The sequence below is a fragment of the Piliocolobus tephrosceles genome, chromosome 14, assembly GCF_002776525.5.
Source record: "Piliocolobus tephrosceles isolate RC106 chromosome 14, ASM277652v3, whole genome shotgun sequence".
Classification (NCBI taxonomy): Eukaryota; Metazoa; Chordata; class Mammalia; order Primates; family Cercopithecidae; genus Piliocolobus; species Piliocolobus tephrosceles.
Genome location: NC_045447.1, coordinates 79,170,497 through 79,191,680, shown reverse-complemented (window position 1 = coordinate 79,191,680; position 21,184 = coordinate 79,170,497). Strand labels below are relative to the sequence as shown.

Genomic DNA, 21,184 nt, shown 5'->3' with positions numbered 1-21,184 from the left:
AAAAATTCTTTTGAGAAAATGTAGACATGCTTCCTACCAAAAAATGTGATTATTGCAATTTTCCTTCTGGTTCTGGTTGGGAAATGTTTGGTAACAGCAATGAAAATAGGAAATTTTAAAGCTACTTTTCAGTGGTTGCCGTAAGTATCGTGATGTTTCCAGTGCTATGTTGTATTTTAAGATTTAAAAAAAACCTATTCACTCAAGGCAAAACATAATTCTTTGGTAATGTAATATTTGACGGGGAATGAGAAGACATAGGCTTTAGGGTCTGAATTAACGAAACTAACCTCAAGCAATTAAATTATGTGGGCCTCAGTTTCCCTAAGCATAAAATTAAACAAATGAAATTTAATGAAAAATTTTAAGCTGAGTTTGTTGTGTCCAGATAATTTTATCAAGACAGATTTCTTTGGAGAAGTGTCTATGAGGCTCCCAATAAAACCCTGCGAATATATACGTATTTTTCTCAAAAGAGTGTCTATAGTTTTTTTTCTATATGCTCTCAAAAAACAAATTTATTCAAATTGACAACTTCAATGGAATAAATCCATTATCTCCTTCTTCTATTTCCAGGATCTCTCCTGATCCTACACACTTTACCGATTCAAGGGACATTTCAACCTGGAGGCACTTCAAATGCAAAATGCCCCAAAGTTAACTTATTTTAAATTCTCAGGGAAATCTACTGTTTCTTCTGTATTTCAGCTGATGATACTATTCACTGTCTTTTTTCTCTTAACTAATTAATCATAAATCCATTCAGACGTTACCTTCTGAATACCACTTTTAAATATTTTAAGTATACTAAAATATAATTATAGAAAAAACTGTAAATACAAACAAGTTAAAAAGGAACAAAACATTAAGAATACTTAAAATGGCAACAGTAAGAAATTACAGCATATCATGTTGATATATGTACCTTTCAAACTTTTCTCTGCATAAATAAATAAATAAATATATTTATACATATATTATAATACACACATACACTATATTATTTATGCATACATTTATATTTTAAATATATATTGTATTATAAAACACTCATATTTATACATACATTTTATATTATTATATACTTATACATACTTAAATGTTTAAAATAAAAGAGGATTATATTATATTTTCTATTAGATATTCTGCTTAGTTTCACTTAGAAATATATAGTAACCATCTTTCCATGTAGGCAAATTAGACCTATATTTATTGTCCACTGAATGAATTTGTTTTATTGCATAATGTACTATTACTTATATAACCAATCCCACATAGTTAGACATTTGTTTGTTCCAACATTTTAGTATTACAAATAAAGCTCAAATTAGCAGGATAGGTTTTTTTGTTTGTTTGCACACTGATAATTGGAAGGAGAAATTTACTAGTATCCATGAAGCAATTTAATTTCATTTCTTACCACAAATTCAAACTCACTATTTACTTGGCAGTTAGTTTTTGCCAAGAAAAGATGATAATCTAAAACCTAACTTAGAGAAATAAACCACAGCACATTATTCTGACTTTTCAAACTAATTTATATTATACTTCATTTTACTACTCTCTTCAGTGAAAATATACTAACAATAGAGCACATTGTAAATATTTCCTTGTGAAACGAATGTAGATATTTCAAGTCTATAATTGAAAAAGCTAAGGACATTTACAGATGTTCTTAACTTAGAAAAAAATATATATCCAAAATGAAAAGTAGTCAGGAGCTTCAAAATCAGAATGGCTTTTAAATACAGAAACATAAGTATACGCAATAGCTAAGTTATCAGGTCAGCCCACCCAAACCTATTTAGCCCATAATGCAGACTTCAAAAACCACCCATTTACACAAAAAAGTTAGAGAATGATGCCATTGTAATACTATCAATTAAACAGGAAACCAACTGTACTGCAATAGAAAAATTATCTTAAATGCATAAAGAAAAGAAAATTTAATTAGAGGAGAATAAAGCAGTAAAAAGTGATATATGGATATCCTGAAAGGAACTTTTTAGCACTTTCAAGCTCTTAGTGTATTATAATATTGACACACATGTAATTTCATTGTTTTAAATAGAAGTCTCCTTATTACAAAAGCATCATTCTTATATTGTCAGATTATTGAGGTTCATGTTACAGGAGTTGTGACAACTTCCAAATGAACTGGAGATGGGGATAAAGGGGAAATGGGAGGAAAGGGACTCTGGGAAAATCTGGCAAAACTAGGAAAAGAAAAGGAAAGAAATAAGGGTGTTAAAGAGAAAAAGTGCTACCTTGAGAAAGAGATTACTCATTAAAATGTACAGAGCTGTGAAAAGTAAAATGTAGGGGGAAATGAAGGACTCACTACAGTGTCATGGTACTCTGAAGAAAGGAAGAAGGTTTTGGAGGGCAAATGCTGAATCATATGGGTTTCAGCAGTAATGATTATCATGGTGGACCCAGAAAAACATGATAGTCAAAAATAGAGGAAAAGAAAGGGTATTCTCAAAGTTGGCAGGTAGAGGATAAGTAGTAGTACAGTAGACATATCACTGATCATTAATATGCAAAGATGTTCTCAAGGTTAATGCTTATAACCAGGAAAGAACTCATTTGTAGAAATACTTCATTGGAATGCAGATACACAAATACATTTATGTATTTATACATATAATAATACTAACAGAACACTGAAAAACTTTCTCAGATATTATTAGAAATAATTCTTTAAAATGTTTTCTGTTACTGAGTTTAAATTACTTTCTGAAACTAGAAGCTGCCTTCTTCAACTTTTCTTAAGACACTTAAACTTTTCTGAAAAAAGATTTGAAATAAATATTACAGTAAATTTTAAGGCATATAAACTGTTAACATTTTTGCATATTTAGTTAATATATCCTACTGAAATATGTAAAGTAAATGGTTTTGTAAAGCTGAGAAAGTTTGTTCTTGTAAAGATTATGTACTTGTATGTGTGTATGTATTTTTGTAGATGGATTTTTTTAAAACTTCATATATATAGTTTTAAATTAGATATAAGTAGATATAAATAATATAAAATATTAGATTGATATAGATATCTCTCTATATATATATCTCAGAAGTTTGAACCCAGTCCATGAAAATCACAATGAACAACTAATTTATTGTACTCTAAAATGGATCAAGCCCAAATGTTACTTTTTGGTATATTTTAAATGACAAAACTAGGCAAGAAGTAGAAATTAAAATTTCTAGAAAATAAAATAATTAACAGTTTATTTTTAAAACAACAGTATTTTTTTAACAGCTTTACTGAAATGTAATTCACACATTATACAATTCATTCATCAAAAGAATACTGTTCAAAGGCTTCTTCTAGTATATTCACAAAGTTGTACATGACTCACCACAATCAATTTTAGACCTTCTTCATTTTTCTAAAAATAAACCCCATGACTCTTATTTGTTACCTCCCAGTCTTCTCAATCCCCCAGCCCTAAGTAACCACCAACCTATCTTGTCTGTATAGATTTATCTATTCTGGAATTTCATACGAATGGAATCATGGAACATGTGATCCTTTGTACCTGGCTTCTTTCACTTAGCATAATGTTTCCAAGGTTCGTCTATGTTGCAGAATGAATCAGAACTTCATTTCTTTTTATTGTCCAATAATATTCCATTGTATGGATAGATCGCATTTTATTTATCTATTAAAGCAGTTGATGAACATTTGGGTTGTTTCTGCTTTTATGTGGCTGATACAAATAGTGCTGCTATGTACCTCTATGTATAAGTTTTGTGTGGACATGATTTCATTTCTCCTGGGTATACAACAAGGAGTGGAATTGCTGAGTCATACGATAACTCTACGTTTATCTTTTTGACAAACGGCCACACTGTTTTCCAAAGTGGCTACAGCATTTTATACACCAGCAGTGTATGAGGTTCCAATTTTTTACATCCTCACCAATAGGATATGTTATTACATGTCTTTTTGCTTAGACTCATTTTAGAGTAAATGAAATGGTACCTTGCTGTGGTTTTGACTTGCATTTCCCTTGTGGCTAACGAGATTGAGCATCTTTTAATGTGATTCTTGGCCATTTGTATGTTTTCTTTGGGGAAATGTCTACTCAGATGTTTGTCCATATTTAATCAGGCTGTCTTTTATTACTGGGTTGTAATGGTTCTTTACATATTCTATAAACAAGTCCTTTATCACATATATGATTTGCAAAAATCTTCTCACATTCTGTGGGTTGTCATTTCGTGTTCTCGATGGTCTCTTTTGAAACCCCAAAGTTTTAAATGTTGATTATGTACAGTTTATGTGTTTTTCCTTTTGTTGCTTATGCTTTTGGTAGACAATGATATTGTTTTTATAGGGTAACATTTAGATTCATTACTTTAGAACCAGAAATGAAGTATTAATTGATATTGAAATTCTATAATACTGTTTCTAACTCAGCTTTTAAAGTGTACTTTAAAGTACAAATGGGTAACGTGATCACAAGGTTAAACAATATTTTTCATTTGAACTATCACAATAGCCGAACTTATTGCCTATAATTCTTTTTAAGTGAATAAATATTTACTAGGCAGCTACAGTAAACTCTGAAATAGAATTGTTCTTAGTTCTTTCAAGGAGGGGCACTAAAACAGAAATATCTCTGCATGTCATGGTACAAATTATTAAATATATAAACAATAATCTAAGATAGGTGTTATAAGGTGGGGAAAATGAAGCCTACAGTAGTTAAGTAACTTGCTCAAGATCCCACAGCTAGTACATGAAAGAGTTTAACTTCTTGCCTGTCTTACTTCAATTCAATATTACTCTACTAACTATTCAGCAAACACTGGTGATATGTTGTCTTTTAGGACTGTAAATGTGAGCTTACTTTAACCACAAACATGGGAGTGGTATAGCTGTATCTGGGTCAAACTTCTCTCTTTCAGGAAACTGTGAATATAGATGCTGCCGGTATACAGATGAGACTTTGAAAAGAAATCTGATGATCCTAATTAAGAAGAACAAACTGGGTATCTTGCCTTAAGAGACATACTTTGCAAGGAAATAGAGTACCTGGACATTGGCAAAGTCGACACGGTTGAGGTCATTAAGCATCTGGTTGATTTGGGAAGTGTTCTGAAGCACTGCACGAGCTGCCTGGGCCAGGTGATTGAGCGACGTGTATCTTCGCAGAGTCTGGGCAAAGGCACTTACAGCGGCAACCTATAAAGCAATCCAATTAAGTTGGGATTCTGTTTTCTCCAGTAAAACAAACCACTGCAATCTTCAAATCTTTTTTCCCTTGCCAAATTTTAAATGCTTGCCTCTGACACTTCTTTAAAATTCATTTGGTGAGAAAGTTTACTTGTAAATTATAGCATTTAAATCTCTAAAGCAAGTATTATTTTCCTTTTGAGTAGGCTGAGGTCAAGACTAAAACAAACTCCCACATTCTTTGACATCTGAGTGTAGCATTAATTAAATCAGTCTTGCAAGTAACTTCTTATCCATGGTAAGCAGGAAAAATGTTGGTTTTCATTTCTTTTTTTTACTGCTCTTTGGACAGTCAAGTACAAAGTAGGCAAATTTTAAAAGTAGGGATGTGCAGTTTGGCTTTTCAAATAAAAAGAGATCTGGACATTCCTACTCTAAACTGACTTTAAAAATGCATGTCAGAGCATTACCATTCAGATTTATTCTTACTACCTTTATTTTATAGAAACGAGTAATTTTGAGGTGAAATTACCAGAGGCAAATGACCAGAATAACCCTTTTTCAGAATTACAGCTTCTTTAAAAGGGCTATGCAGGAAGTTTCTATTTGTCTCTCAAAATCTACTTTCCATTTTTCTTCATCTTGAAGATTGATCTGAATGGACCACATTAACCTTCCCCCTTGTTCTCTGGCTTCCACTTGGGTTTGACCAATGACAGGCACTGTCAGGAGACGGAAGGATGGGAAGAAAGAGTGGTTACCATGGTACCTATTCACTACAACCTCTGCTTGCTGCCTGTTAAAGAGTGGAGCCTGCTTTCCTTTTCTAATGTTACCACAGTCCTGAGGGAAAGAGTGGATTTCCTAATGCCATAGCTTTTACCTCTCACCCCTTCATTCCTAGGGATGGTTAGGATTCTCACTATTGCTAGCCCTGGGATGCTTTACTATTCCTCCTTGGTTTTATCAACTTTGTTCACACCTTTGGAAATAAGCTCTTCTTAAACTCTCTTAGATTATCCCTACCTTTGGGTGCACGATTTGTTTCCTGTTCACACCCTGAATAAAGCAGTTTTTTTGAAAGATAGCAAAGATAATGCAAAAAGTCTACATAAAGTCTACATTATCTCATGGAAATTTGTTATGTGCACAATACAGATCTAATGATTTTAATCTTTTAAAAATATATTTTAAAAATGGACATATTTACAGGAATGTATAATATTGCACTCAATCACTTATATGGGTATATAAGGTGTGAGTAGTTGAATGATCAATTGGGAGTGGTAGAGGGTGTTCACAGGGAACAGGATGCTCTATCCTGACAGTGAGATGTTTGAGGACTATTTGGAACTTGGGGGGAAGCTCACACATCCCCAAAAAAGAATCTTATTCCATTTTTGTGGTCTAAATTAATCCAGTATATACTATGTGCCAGGCTCTGGATTAAGTGCCTTACATATATTACCCTATTCAAATCTCATAACTATCTTATTAGACACATATGATTTAAAGAAGATAAGTAGCTTGCTCAAGGTTGCAAAGAAACTCCATTAGTGATGGGAATTGACCTGGGCATTTTGATTCCAAAAGCCACAGAAGTTGGAATGCTGTTTTCTCTGTCAGGGTTAATTATCTCTGTTAATTGAATGCGGAGACGAAAAGAGACTGCATATCAGTGAAACCAGAAGAACAGACGGCACCCTCTACTGTGGTGAATCATTCAAGCAAAACTCTGGAGGTCAATGAGATGGCCAATGTTGCAAATGGATTGTTACCACATTCACTTTGACAACACTGGGAAGGGAAGTGCCTTCAGCTGTTTGAGGCATTGTTATAAATGTGACTGAAAGTTGAAAGGATTCCTTGATCATAATCAAAGACCACCTTCTTTTTTGCACACCTCAATGTGGTACTTTACAACAGCACTGCCAAAGAGAACTATCTGCAATGATGGACATGCTCTACATATATGCTGCCTAACATGGTAGCCAGCAGCCAGAGGAGGCTACTGAGCATTTGAAATGTAACAAGTGTGACTAAGGAGCTAAATTTTTCATTTCACTTAATTTAAAATTCTAATTTAAATAGCCGCATGAGGCTGGTCCTACTTGATAGCCACATGTGGCTGGCCCTACTGTGACAGCACAGCTCTAGAGGAACAATCTAATATGGGCATATCAATGAAATGTTGCCTTCTATATATGTTTTAGAGAGAGAAAGTTTTATTGCAAACGTTAAGCCCAAGTGAACGAACTGGAGGCTACTTATGTTCCCACAGAGGTTTATCAGCTAAAATAACTTCAACTGACCAACTCTGCCCCCACATTCAAAGGCAAAGTATATTGCTGGAGTCTGATAGTAAATACAGTCATTGACAAGAAGCCACAAATGTGATTTCTGGTACCAAAATTTAAATAAAATTTAGGATTAGTCCAATCTTGCTATGGGGATATGTTCACAGATTAACTGAAAGTAACATGGCTAGTACGAGACAAAGTAGAGACTAAAATTTATATCTCTAGCTAAATAATCCACATTCCTGAGATATATTAATTACGAGTTAATTGTTCACTTGATTCACAAAAGCATCCTCCAGTGTTTAGAAAAACACCAAAACATCCTGAAAAAGCAAAACAATATTAATTTCTATGAACTTTTCAGGATAAGTACAGTAAGAAATTTTAGAAATAGAAAATGCCTTCAAATGAAAACTATTTGAATATTCTAGGCTATTATTTTAATATCTGAAATTACATAGTTTATATCTTTCTTATATATATAATTTAGAATATATACATCTAATATATTGTTTAGAAAAGGCTTGTAAATGCACCACACTTGAAATGCTTCCCTATTCTCTTTGAAAGGAACATTGCCAAACATCTCTTGTGCAAGTTCTTTATTACATGGTTATAAAATACAAATATAAAAATCAGTTTTAAAAGATGATGTATGTTATAACCTTAACATTTTACATAATACCGTTTGATAGGATAGATGTAAAGTTCACAGTTCAGAATAATTTCCTAAACACAAAAGAAAAAGCAAGGACATAAAGTATACCTTGGTTTGTATCATTCTCTGTGGAATATTGTTCATGGCATTGGAAAGCCAACCTTCAAGGCTTTTTGCAAAATTTCGAATGGCTTGGGTCAAGGCACCTAAACATTAAAGAATAAAAGCAGAATAAAAAAGGCATGAAAGAATATTAATTTTTGTGCTAGAATAAAAGAAAATGCTCGTACACAATATCTGATATAGCACAGAACTCATATTGTCCTCATTGATAAAACTTTATTTAACATTATTCCTAATGTTTAAAGCATCCAAGAATTATATTTTGGGCTTTTTCTTTTAAAGTTATTTTGTTCCCGGATACTTGTGACACTTTTTTTGGGAAAAAAAGGATTCAAACATTTTTGCTTACAGCAACATATACCAGTTGTGAATATACTTATAGAATATTCTTGCTTGGAAAAAACACTCCTTTCATTAACAGTTTTGTGCTAAAGATTATGTATTTTCTTTAAAATTCTTCATCTTGTTCTTTCAAGCTCTTAATCTATTTCCATTTCTTTTATTAAAAAGAAAAATAATGCAAAGCTTTCTCTGTTTATCTATGCATCTATTTACTTAGAATCTATGAACTGGAGTAATTCTCTCTCATCCTTGTTGAAAAGGTCAAAATTAAAATTGTCTGAATTGAAATTTTTGGGCAATTATTTTCCATTTCATTTGGCATGTAGAGATAAAAGATCAGTATGATAAAATTGCTGTTAGGGAAACCTATATTCTTAAGATATTCCTAAAATAGCTCATTCTGTATTCTTGACATATCTGTTAAAACCTGAAATAGGGATAGGTCCCATGACAGAAGATTTGATGGTGGTCATAAAATAATTAGAAGCATCTTCAGTTATCAGTGATGACTATGACTATTTTATAAGAAAAAATCTGCTTACTGAGATTGCTATATAGTAGGAGACAGAATACTTTTCTTGTTCAACAAGTAATTCAGTTAATAGTATTTTACTTCCTCTGTGCCCAAGGCTCCATAGTAGTATAGAGGACAATTATAGACATTTAATAGATAAGTGACTGAAGCACCCACAACATAAAATTCATCTTTGCAGGTTCTCTATAATGGGGTAGGTATCAAAATATGCTACTATAAGAAACACAGTTATATTTTGGGCCAAGGTCCCCAAGAATATTAATGTTACTGATGGGCTTAAATTCCTTGGTTTTTCTTTCTGTGTTCAAATGAGTCTGACATGATTCTCTATGCTTCTGTTAAAACCAGGTTTTATAAATAATTTCACTTACTCAAGTTATTTGCAAACAATATAAATTTTACTATTTCAATAATAAAGACAACTAAATGCATTTTTAAGAGATTTGTTTAACTGTTCAAAACGGTAGAGACGAGATTGGAATGGGTTAAATTTTGGTTAGGAAAAACACTCAAGCAGTGCAGATTCGTAACCACAAGGATCATCTACTGGAAACACTGAATTGGAAATTTCTTGAGAACCAATCTTTTGAAACCTTCAAAGCTTCCCACATTAGCCAAAAAAGGAAAAAAGAAAGAAAAATATTTTTCTATTGTATTATGTGCTAGAACCATGGAGGGCAGGCATGAATGGAAATGAAAAAGAGTGAAAAAAAATTAATAATCCCTTTTGAAACAGTAAAATTTTGTTCAAGGTTCATTTTGGCAATCTGCATTTTCCATTTTTCCTACAATTAGTGTACAATAATTATTTAATCTGAAAAATAACCCCCAAATCTATAAATGTTACTTTAAAAATATTTATTATGGGCCTTGTTTTATCTAGATAAATTTAATGCAAGGGTGATTAGATAAGAAAAGATATATTTTGCATTTTAAATAATTGTGAATTTTTACTTTTTCTACTAAATGATATCTGAGCCACCTTTGGTTATACTTGTAATTGTACATTTAAGTGTTACCCATTGAGTGCTCATACAATTAACGTTTTTTCATTTTCAGATAAATGTATTTTAGAATATAGTAGCTTCAAGCTGACATTAAATTAGTGTGATGTGCAGACTTTTTTTTAGCTAAAAAAAGAAATCCCATCTGGACAGAAAATGGTAGAGTGAAGTGCTAGTAGCCAGGAAAATACAATTTTTAAAAATAAAATTAAGTTTGCTCTCTCTATAGGGATTCATGTATGTACAAAATTGTGCAGACTGACTCTGACAACTTTCAAAGACTCATGAATGGATGGTTTGGAATTTAAATTCTATTCCAAAGCTGACTTGTCTAAACCTTCTCAAGATTAATATTAAAATGCATACAACCAGAAAACAGCTATTGAAGTTGTATTTTAAGCTTTATTTTGTTACACCTCATTGTAGAATGGGAATTAAATTTCCAAATTTCCTTGGTAGGATGGTATATCAATGCATCTTATAATTTCAGAGAGAGTATAAAACTGGGCATCTGCCTAATTTAGAGACAAGCTATTTGACAGAATAAACTGGTTTTAAAAATCAAAATTTGCAAGACAAAGGTCAGTGTATTGTGTACTTAAAATTATGAGCTTGAATTAAACTAAAATTGATACAAGATTTAAAATAGAGAACTGTTAAACTCACAAGTTAAAGTCTTATGGTGCTGTTATAGAAGCAAAAGATGTTAGAACTGTTTAATGAATACTGATGTTGCTGATTTGCCTCAAAAATGAAAGTACTTGCTGACATCCCTTCTTTTATCTCATGAGAAAAACTTTATGTTGGTAGTAAGATGTCATAGGCTAATGAGCTACCTACCCTATGCAACTTCTTATAAACATCTCTAGAGATTATCACTCAGAACACAGGGAGCAAGAGAAAAACAAGGAAAATCCGATTCTGGAACATAAATCAGTAAAGTTTAGCTAGTGAAACTTTCCATAACACCATTTTTAATCAACCTTTAGTCAGGAAACTTGGTGATAGAGTAGACTATATTAGCAATTTACAAAATTGTGAGATAACGTCAGCTAGGTTTTTTTTTATTTCTTCCTATATAAATTTATGTGTGTTCATTAATATTATCTGGAAATATGTTTAAGCATATATTTTAAGGTGGTCGGGAACATATTAAAGATCTTATACCTTCTACTGCTGTCTATTGTTATTTAGAAAAAAAGAAAGTATAAGCATACAAATGTTAATATCTTCCCCTTTTGTTCTACTAAATTCCTATTTTTGTATTTTCTAGAATAATTTAACACAAATCATCTGTGAATAATAGTATAAGTACACAGTAGCCAATTTCACAAGCTCTATGCTTGCTTTTACTTTATTAATGTCAATGTAGAGTAGAAACTGTCTCATTTCTTAAAAAGTTAAGGTCACTAGTGTGTACTCACATAGATGTACGCATAAAATAGTTTCAGCTGCTTCTAACAGTATCTGTGGTAGCATTTATATCATTGATATTTGCAGAAAATAGCTTTGTTTGCTACAAAGTAGTTTAAAAAGCACCATCACTTAAAAAGATAATCTAACCTATCTATGCAATTCCCATTTTCTTGGTAGTGGGATTACAATGCTTGTATAGTTACAAAGATTTTTCTCTTAAAATGCCAGTTAACCATTACTGTTAATGGAAACTGCATTTGTAGTTCTTAACATGATGTAGGTGACAAAGTAAATGCTTTTACAATGGAATTCAACTTCAGTGGAAATCAAGATAGATTCACTTCAAATCAAAAGCAACCATGAAGGAGGTTGGCCTAGCAATTACAGGTTTCCATAATTTTTGGCTTTATGAAGGGGACTGTGTCCTTGGGTAGAATAATTTTGACATGGTTGACTGGCCTGCTAGTGTTCTTGCAATTAGTTTACTTGGGTTGTTACATCTACAGGTTGACTTTTTTATCAAAAAAAAAAAAAAAAAAAGGAAGAAAAAAGCAAAAAAAAAAAAAAGGAAGAAAAAAACAAAAACAAAAGACAGACTGAAAAATAGATCATCTTTTCCCTTTTACTACTGTTTTGCTCTAGGCTGCTTTCACGCAATACTCTGTGTTGCATGTTTTCTATCTGGCATATCTAAATGAAATTAGAATCATTATAGATTGCAATGTCACTTCTCAAAACTTCCTGGGTGGAATGTATGAGAACAAAAGCATCCGTACTCGTCTGCATTTAACTTACTAGGAATAGGTCTAAGGACGTCGGGGATGAGAATCTCCACCAAAGCCTGGTACATCCCATGGTCACAGTTACACATCCATTTCAGGATAGACTCATGTTTGCACAGAGTTATCAGCTTTGCTTTCGGAAGTCGACTTTCTATTTCACTCAGATTGCTGGTGTGAATAAATGTAGCAAATGAATAGATGGCAAATGAGGATAAAAAAGAAAATGGACTTTAAAAATAGTTTAAGTTTACCAAATATTACTGAGGTTAGAACTATACCACCATTGCACTGGTGCCATACAGCTGGCTATATATTTATAGAGAGAGAGACAGATATATAAAACACTTCCCCAGAGCTGTCTATGCACATCCGTATTTTCTGACGGTATGAAAGGCAGATATGATAGTAATTCCATGAGGATGAAATAACTACCACAGTCCCCAAATCAATACAAATGGGAGCTATATACACACACTGAAACCTCAAGAGAGCAGTTCATGGTTTATTTCTAGGATGGCCAAAACATCAATCTATTCACTTAATGTCATCAGGTAAGGTTCACAACTGGTATACATATCTCTAATTTATTAGCTGTGACATCTATTCAGCCATGAAAATGAATTGGAAAAGATGTTGATTCTGACCTTGATTCAGTAATGGTAGTGCCATCAGTTGGAGTAGAGGGAGAATAGCGCCAGAATGTTTGCCACAATTTTTCTATCAGGCTAAATTGAAGATTCACAACAACGTCCAATATTGCCTAAAAAACAAAATGGTACCAGTATTACCTTACAATATTACTTATGGGACGGTGTGAGGGCAACCTAACATGACAAGATTTTATATGGTCAAGTTCTCCCGTGGGGTCATAAGTTAACATGGTGAAACCACACTAAATTTTACCAAAGGAAGTGGAAGAAAAACAAAAAACAACAACAACAACAAAAAAAACTAGCTAGCAAGAAGATAAAGGGGGGAAAAACTCTTGGAAAATTAAGCAGGATAACATTCTTTTCATAATGTACTCATGCTACCCTCATTTCTACCTCTTTTTCCTTCCAGTTTTCATTCTTACTTTCCTTCCTCTCCAGTTACTTTCTTTCTTTCATTCATTCATTCCTTTACCTACTGCTTTCTTCTGCCTCTACAGTTACTGTCACCCTACCTATTCTCAGACCTGGAAGGTTATAGAACATAGATTCAATTTACAGCAGTCCTCTTTGGGCTAGGTAACCACTGTCCATCAAAGTGGGTGGAAGTGAAGGGTGTGGAGTTGCTTTTGTGTGGCAGATGGAGTTACGGCTGAACTAGCTTTGTCTAAGGAAGCTGACCACGGGTTCCAGTGTGTTCCCAGGTAAACAGAGGCTGGGGCAGAAACCATGGAGCCAACAGGCCTTCAGTGGATACTGCCTCTCTGGGTACAGCATTCAACATTAAAGAGAATCCAATCCTATCTCTGTACATCTCCTTTACAGAACAACCTTAAGACTATCTACTTTTCAAATCTCGGGGGCCTCACCTCCTCTTTCTCCTTAATTTAATCTCCTGGAACTATTTCCCAGATGCATCAAAGACATTTTTTTTTTTTTTTTTTTTTATGGTGCTTAAATCTACCACTTTCCCTATTAACTGTCAATGATGATACTTAATTTTACCCTGCCATTGCAATTAGTTTGTAAATAAGTCTTCAGGTAAAAGCAGGCATAAAACTAAAGAATAACTTGTTTGTGCCAGGAACACATGATTGTGTGATTATTTTGGGAATTAAAAGACAAAGGTAGTCAGTATAGTGTGATTGATGTCATCACCTTTGAGGCAAAGGTAAAACAGCCCCACAAAGATCTATAAAATTCATGGAAGATAAAGAAATCGGGGGACAATCTAGAGAGTCTATCAGAGTAATGTATGGAAAAAACAGCAAACCATAACTTCATATTTGTTGAGTTTGGGCCACCTGTATAGAGCTGGCCCTATGCATGATACAGAGAATAACTGATATGAAATATGTTCTAAAAGTATAAAATGTTGCAAGTAGTTAAATATTGAAAATGAAGATAGGGAGACAAATTAATTAACATAGTCCTCAGTAACAATAAAAATGCAAAATGCAAGTCCTGAAAATAAAGGGCATGTAGATGTCCCTCATCCCAGCAAAGATCAAAATATTCTCAAGCAGCAAATTTTTTAACTGCTTTCTCAATTGTAGCTTAGGCACATTCCAAGAGGCATCTCTAAAAGTGTGAGGCAACTATTAATACCTTATACATAATACCTTACATAGTTCTATATAAGAGATTGCTGTAAGAACACTTTTCTTTTAACCTACATTAAAATTAAAAAGTGTTTCAGCAACTTGTATAAAAAGTTATACTTGTTCCTTATATAAGAAACTAGTGATACAAAAATATCTTTGATAAACAAATTGTGTGAATTCCCAATAATAGGCAAAGTAGGTATATTAATCTTTCTGTAAAAATATGTACTGTAGGAAATGTGAAATATAATCAGTGTATCTTAAATTCAGTATCTCTTCAAATTAAATAATCTCAAATAACTCTTTCAAAAAAGACATTCATAACAGCTTCATTTGAGGCAGTTTTACACATGAATAAAACATTTTATCATTTGTCCACCTACTTTCAAATATGTTCAGACTAAAATATATAGGCAAATATAAATTAAAATAATCCATATTCTACTGGCTTAGGGCAAATGACTATGGGACTAAATATGAGATTCAGGCAGCTGTATTTCAAAAGTTTTTTCGTATTTATTCAAAATGAATATTTATTAACAGGAAAAAATAATTAGAATTTTTCTTTTTTATATATGCAGCTCAGCCCTGTGAGAAAGATGGTATGAACACTGGTAATTCTGAAATAAATGGGGATCATTCTGTGGACTGCCATTTTCCACACAGATTATAACACATGCCCCTATTTCTTCGTATAAAGTATATTTATTTTTGAAAATGGTATGTTAATAAAAATCTTATAATCCAAAGGCTCTTTCAACCTTATTCAGGCGAGTTTGTCATTTAGAATAATCTTATTGTATGTTTTGTAGCAATGTAAATAATTATGCTCCAACTTACATTTTGAATAAATAGGAGAAATTTTTAAAAAATCCATTATAGGTTGGGTGTGGTGACTCATGCCTGTAATCCCAGCAATTTTGGGAGGCTGAGGCGGGTGGATCACTTGAGGTCAGGAGTTCAAAATCAGCCTGGCCAACACAGTGAAACCCCATCTTTACTAAAAATACACAAAGTTAGTGGGGCGTGGTGGTGCATGCCTGTAATCCCAGCTACTAGGGAGGCTGAGGCAGGAGAATCGCTTGAACCCAGGAGGTGGTGGTTACAGCAAGCTGAGATTGCACTACTGCACTCCAGCCTGGGTGACAGAGAGGGACTCTGTCTCAAAAAAAAAAAAAAAAAAAATCCATATAGGCTGATTTGCTTAAAGCAAGGTTCACTTGAACACGCAGGAATGAGAAATTGTTTAGAGAATCTTCATACAAATCTTTATTGAATAAGATGATAGATGTAGAAAGAAATAATTCTTTTCTATATACATAAGGAAAATCCAGAACTTCTCTAATATGGGTAAAAGCATACTAGTCAAAGGAAAATGAATATTAAGTGCTTTCATCATTCCAAGAAATGTTGGGAACTGGTAGGGCATGTTGAAGAATACTTCTGGCACATGCTATGTTAATAAGGAGAGAACCTGCCCTCAGTTGTTAATAATCTAGTCCCCTTGACAAGCACTCAGATTTGCTCTAGCAATTCTTATTTCTGGAGTGGGGGAAAATATCTGTTAATGCTATGAGCTAAGACCTCTTACTGCATACTGCATTATCAGCAGTCTGGAGGACTGCCCAGGAAATCCAAAGGATTATCTTTTACTCCTAAGCAGATCACAAATATCCCTAGAATAAAGCTACTTAAATTCTAAATAGACTCTTCTTTCAAAAGGAGAAGCACTGGAGAAAACTCTTATTATAATCCATTATCCCCTTTTTGCCAGGTGAGCTGTGGTACATTAATATGCTGGCATGGAGACAGTTCACCTCCTAGATAATGAAGCAAATTCTGATGTGGGATACTCAAAATGAGAGTAGGAGTAGGGCTAGAAAACACCAAAAGGAACCCTAATTAACCTCAAAAATGAAACAAACAAAACTGGAGCCTCAATGATCCCTGGAAAGAACACGTAAGGTGCTCTATTAAACATTTCCAGAAATTATTTTAATAGAAATACACGTATGATATAAAATTCAAAAGATAAAACTGGTCTGTTGAAAAGTTGAGTCTCTCCCCTCTAACTCCCAGTCACCCAGTTTCCTTCACAAAGGCAACCACTGTTAACATTTTCTTGTTTTTCCTCCTTCTGGAAGGAAAAGGAAGATACATACATATATACACATACATATACACCCATGTTATTTTTCACTGAAGTGAAAATATGTATACATAATTTTTTGCATTTGCTTTTTCCTTTAATGTTAAATCTCGAAGTGATCCATTTTGGTATGTTTATAGAGTTTCCTATTCTTTTTGATGGCTGTATAGTATTCTACTCTAAAGACTGTATTAATACCATATTTTATTTATGCAGCTCCCTATTAGATAAAGAAATAATAACCAATCTTTAATTGTAGCCAATCTTTTGCATTTAAAAATAATGCAACAAATGCCCTTGTACACTTCTCTTGTCACCCATATGGAAGTATTTTTATAGGACAAATATGTAGACATGGAATTGCTACATCAAAGGATTCATATTAGGATAGGCTTAAGAAATAGAGAATAAAATTTATTCTCAATTTTCTGCATTTCTCATCTCTCCACTCTGAGACCAGAAAGAAGAAAAATGAATTTGTTAGTGCTAAAAGATATGCTCAAAAGAATTAGTGCTAAGTTCGTCTGTCCTTTAGGAATAAGCTTGATTATTTTATTTTAGCAAGTTGTCTGGCAAAACCTAGCATGTGTTTATACTACATTTGAAAAGACTTACCTCACAGTGCTCTCTATAAAGACTCTGCAGTGACTTGATATCCTCAAAGGTAGTACCATCTGGCAGAGAAGAGATTTCAACTTCTCCAAACTCTGGAAGTGCTCGAGATGCATCTGTTACCATGACAACAGAACAGAAAAAAGCTATTGTGGATGGTGCCAATTACAGATTAATGAGGGAAAATTTAAGAAGACCAAAAAGAAAAACAAATTTTAAAGGTCAGGGGTCCAGAGAGCAAGGACTTTTTATATTAATGTTTTACAAGTAAAACTAAACACCATCATCAGCACAAAATATAAAACTAAAGGGAACATGTAAGAATTTTCTAGAAACAAAATCTGCACTACAATTGTACTGCAAATAGTATACTGCATATCACAATTTCTCTCAACACAAGGCCCCTATTAAAACAAAAGTATCTTGAGTTTGCTAGTACCTATTTTAGATATTTTTATTATGTTACTTAGTTACATAAAAAAACTAGCTTTAAAATCTGTTATAGAGTCATAAACCTAAAGAGCTACAAAGTGGATACAAAGAAAACTACAAAAATAACATACAACTTAACAACGTTAATTTGATGTGATGGATGATGCTCTTGTCCTATAACTAAGTTATGTCTTGCAACAAGGATCAGTATTGACTGCTGCAGCACAGGATCTTTTGGTTCTGACAGGTCTATACCAACATGTGCTTTGTAGTGGCTGCTTCTCCCATTAGTCTTCTATGCACAAATGACTGTGAAACTTTCCTCCACACAGAATACAGGGACATGATCTAGGCTTCCTCTTGTGAGGGAGGCATAATTTACATAGTAAGTCTCTCTCTGTTCTTTTCTTATTAGCTCTGGACAATTAATGTAAGACATTTTGGTGCCTGTCTTATCATAAATCCAGGTACAAATATGGAAACTAAAATTGCAGAACAGTATTTAGTTCTAGTTTTCTAAGTAATCCAGAATATTCTTAGTTTTTAAGATGATAATTGAAGTGAAATCACAAAATAAAATACTTGTTGAATGACCAAGGGTCCCCAAGAACATAACCTGAGGACTTCAGTCTAAGAAATGCTGCCATGACGTTTTCAACTTCAGTAATGATTCCAATCTGAGAGTCTATTTTAGTTATCTTTGTCAGAAAGTGCACATAGACACATATACACACACACAGACACATACACACAGTCACTCTCCAATAGCTTCTACTTATCTTGACCTGTTATATGGAAAATATGCATGTTCATCTCTAGAAGAGTTGTCAATTAAAGTGCCACTTTTTTGCCCCTTTGGCTATGGCAAAAATATGAAGAATATGCAAGTTTTTCTTCCTAACTCTTTCAATAACAAGAAACATGTATTCCATCTTTAAATTACAAAAAATTACAAAAAGAAAGTACTGTGGTTAATTTAAATAAATAAATTACTTTTAAAAAGTTTATAAAAATTTTTTTTCTAATCTGAGCCTGTGCATATGTAACTTTATACATAAGAAAGGAGAATTCTTTTTGGCACTTGAAGTTACTACTGAAAGTAAACAACATAATTTTGATCACAAAAGCCAATTAATACAAATTCTGGAAAACAATTTCATAGCAATGAGTCTTTAATTCATATGCATAAAAGTCCTATACAGCTTGAGATTTTTAAAAATAAGCTCTAATAAACACGAAAGGCAGACATGAACTAGGGCTGTTACACATATGATGTGCATAATTTTGGCACCAAAAAAATATTTCTATGTCATTGATATCTATGATAGACATTGCACTTGGAGAAAACACTACTATTGTTCTCTTTTCAAAATCCTAGTAGCAACTAATATGCATTACACCTTAACATACCTAAAAACTGTTGATGATGTTGGCTTTGGGCAATTACAGTTTGCTCAACAGATGTGCCTGTCTGTTGACCACTTCCTGTGAAACCATCTGCAACCCCATCCACTTTCTGCATAGGCTTGTACCTAAAAATATTAGATGGAAAAAAACAAATAAACCAAATTATTCCTTGCTTTTTTGTACTACCCGAAACTCCCAAAGCATTCAGTTTCATACTATCTTCTTTAATGTCTCATGATAGTTGTAGGATTTTTTTTTCCTTGATAGTCTCATAAAATTAGAATGCAATATTTTTTTTTCAATTGTGTAAAGAAAAAATGGGGAAAGGGGTGCATGGAGGGTACCCATTTTTGGAAATCCAGAAATTTACCTAAGAATGAAAGAATTATAAGGTATTTCTTTGGACAGCAGGAGCATAGATGTCCATGATTAAGTTTTAATACACAGCTTGAAAGTAACTTTTAATGGCCAATGGATATATTGGAACTTTAATCTGAATAATGATGTAGGAGCTCAGGCCTGAGAAATGTTGATGAATGGCTTTCAATTAGATAATATCTCTAAAACATGATCAGCCTACAAATCCTATCATATTGTTTTTCATATTTCCTAGAACCTTTCGTGCATCTCAACACATTTATCTCCACGACACTTATCAACATCCTCAAATACAAAGGCCGTAAGCATCATTTTGTAGCAAAATATATGCAAGAATCCATCTACAAACAGAGTTTATCAAATTAAAATGAAGAATCAAAGTCAGCTAAAGTTATGTATCTTTAGATCCTAGTCATACGAACTTATGTACTTTCCATACAGCTAAGAGAGAAAAAATGTGCTTCAGTGGCATGGAGAAGAAGGAAGATGTCTTGGAAAAGAAGTATCATACACCAAAAACAAACAAACAAACAAAACAAAAACAAAAAAACCTGGCCAAGTCTCCTAGGATAAGCAAAACAAAATAAGTAAGCAGCAACTATAATTTCTTCTTTTTCTCTGATTCCACTTATTTTTCTTCATTTCAGAAATTTGGAAATAACAGAAAAGTATAAGAAAAAATTAAAATCTAAAATAAACTTACTATCTAGAGATAACATTCACATTATGCTGTCTGGCCTCCCATTCTTTTTTTTCCCTATTTCTAATTATATTTACAAACAAAATAAACTAATATTCTCACCATCCAGACACTTGACCCCTACATTGATAATATAATTCAACTGCATCATTAATATGAAGTTACTATGAATAACAATGCCCCTAATATATGAACAGGACATACTCAAAGACGCCTGCATGCTGACACCAGATATGAAGTGACTGAACCCGGTAGAACATCATACAAACTAATGCTCAGCTTGCCTTAGGAAATGAATCAATCTTGGATGTTATCAATTACAACTCAGATAAATGAAACTTTCAAAAAATTGCCAAATCTCTCATAATGACATTTACATTTATTTCTTATGTGACAATATCTTACAAACAACTATGAAAAACAAAAAATAAAGTCAGAGGGGGAAGAGACTGGAAATCTGTACAGCACTCTTCATCCTTATGAATATAATTTTAGTGATGACTCCTCATTACCAAAAACTTGATTGCTGTTTTCTAATGAGAGAAAAGAACTCAGGCCTAATCTTTTATTTAATAGAAAAACCTTCTGGGAGGTGCTTTACAACTGGGGCCATATCCAAAGATAACAGAAGAGTTAGTGTTGTGATGTGCGATATGTCTTGTTTATAAAAAATTTAACGTTTTTCTGATTTTTTTTCCTCCTTAAAGAATCATCTTTGAGAAGCAAAGAAACTTTATGAAGCAAGCACTTTGTATACATGTATGGTAGAGCAGTTGCTAACCATTCTGTTGTAGCAGACTTGAATGATTTTAAACCTTATTTTGTTCAGGAAAGTTTCTTGTCCTTATTGATTCATTCCAAGTTTCAATTGATTTTAGCTTCCCCTTTTCAGCTATGGAATTGT

General features: G+C 33.0%; 1 protein-coding gene across 4 annotated transcripts in view; it reads right to left on the bottom strand.

Moving 5' to 3' along the window:
• The window catches only part of RFX3 (regulatory factor X3), a 311,034-nt gene that overhangs the window by 46,045 nt on the left and 243,805 nt on the right, over nucleotides 1–21,184 (bottom strand). For all 4 annotated transcript variants that reach the window (XM_023213193.1, XM_023213190.1, XM_023213191.2 and 1 more), the window contains 6 exons: nucleotides 19,206–19,327; nucleotides 17,367–17,479; nucleotides 12,993–13,108; nucleotides 12,362–12,516; nucleotides 8,255–8,352; nucleotides 5,048–5,197 (listed from right to left, as the gene is read on the bottom strand). In XM_023213193.1, coding sequence (XP_023068961.1) covers nucleotides 5,048–5,197; nucleotides 8,255–8,352; nucleotides 12,362–12,516; nucleotides 12,993–13,108; nucleotides 17,367–17,479; nucleotides 19,206–19,327 — 754 coding nt within the window. The remainder of the gene's footprint in view (nucleotides 1–5,047; nucleotides 5,198–8,254; nucleotides 8,353–12,361; nucleotides 12,517–12,992; nucleotides 13,109–17,366; nucleotides 17,480–19,205; nucleotides 19,328–21,184) is intronic.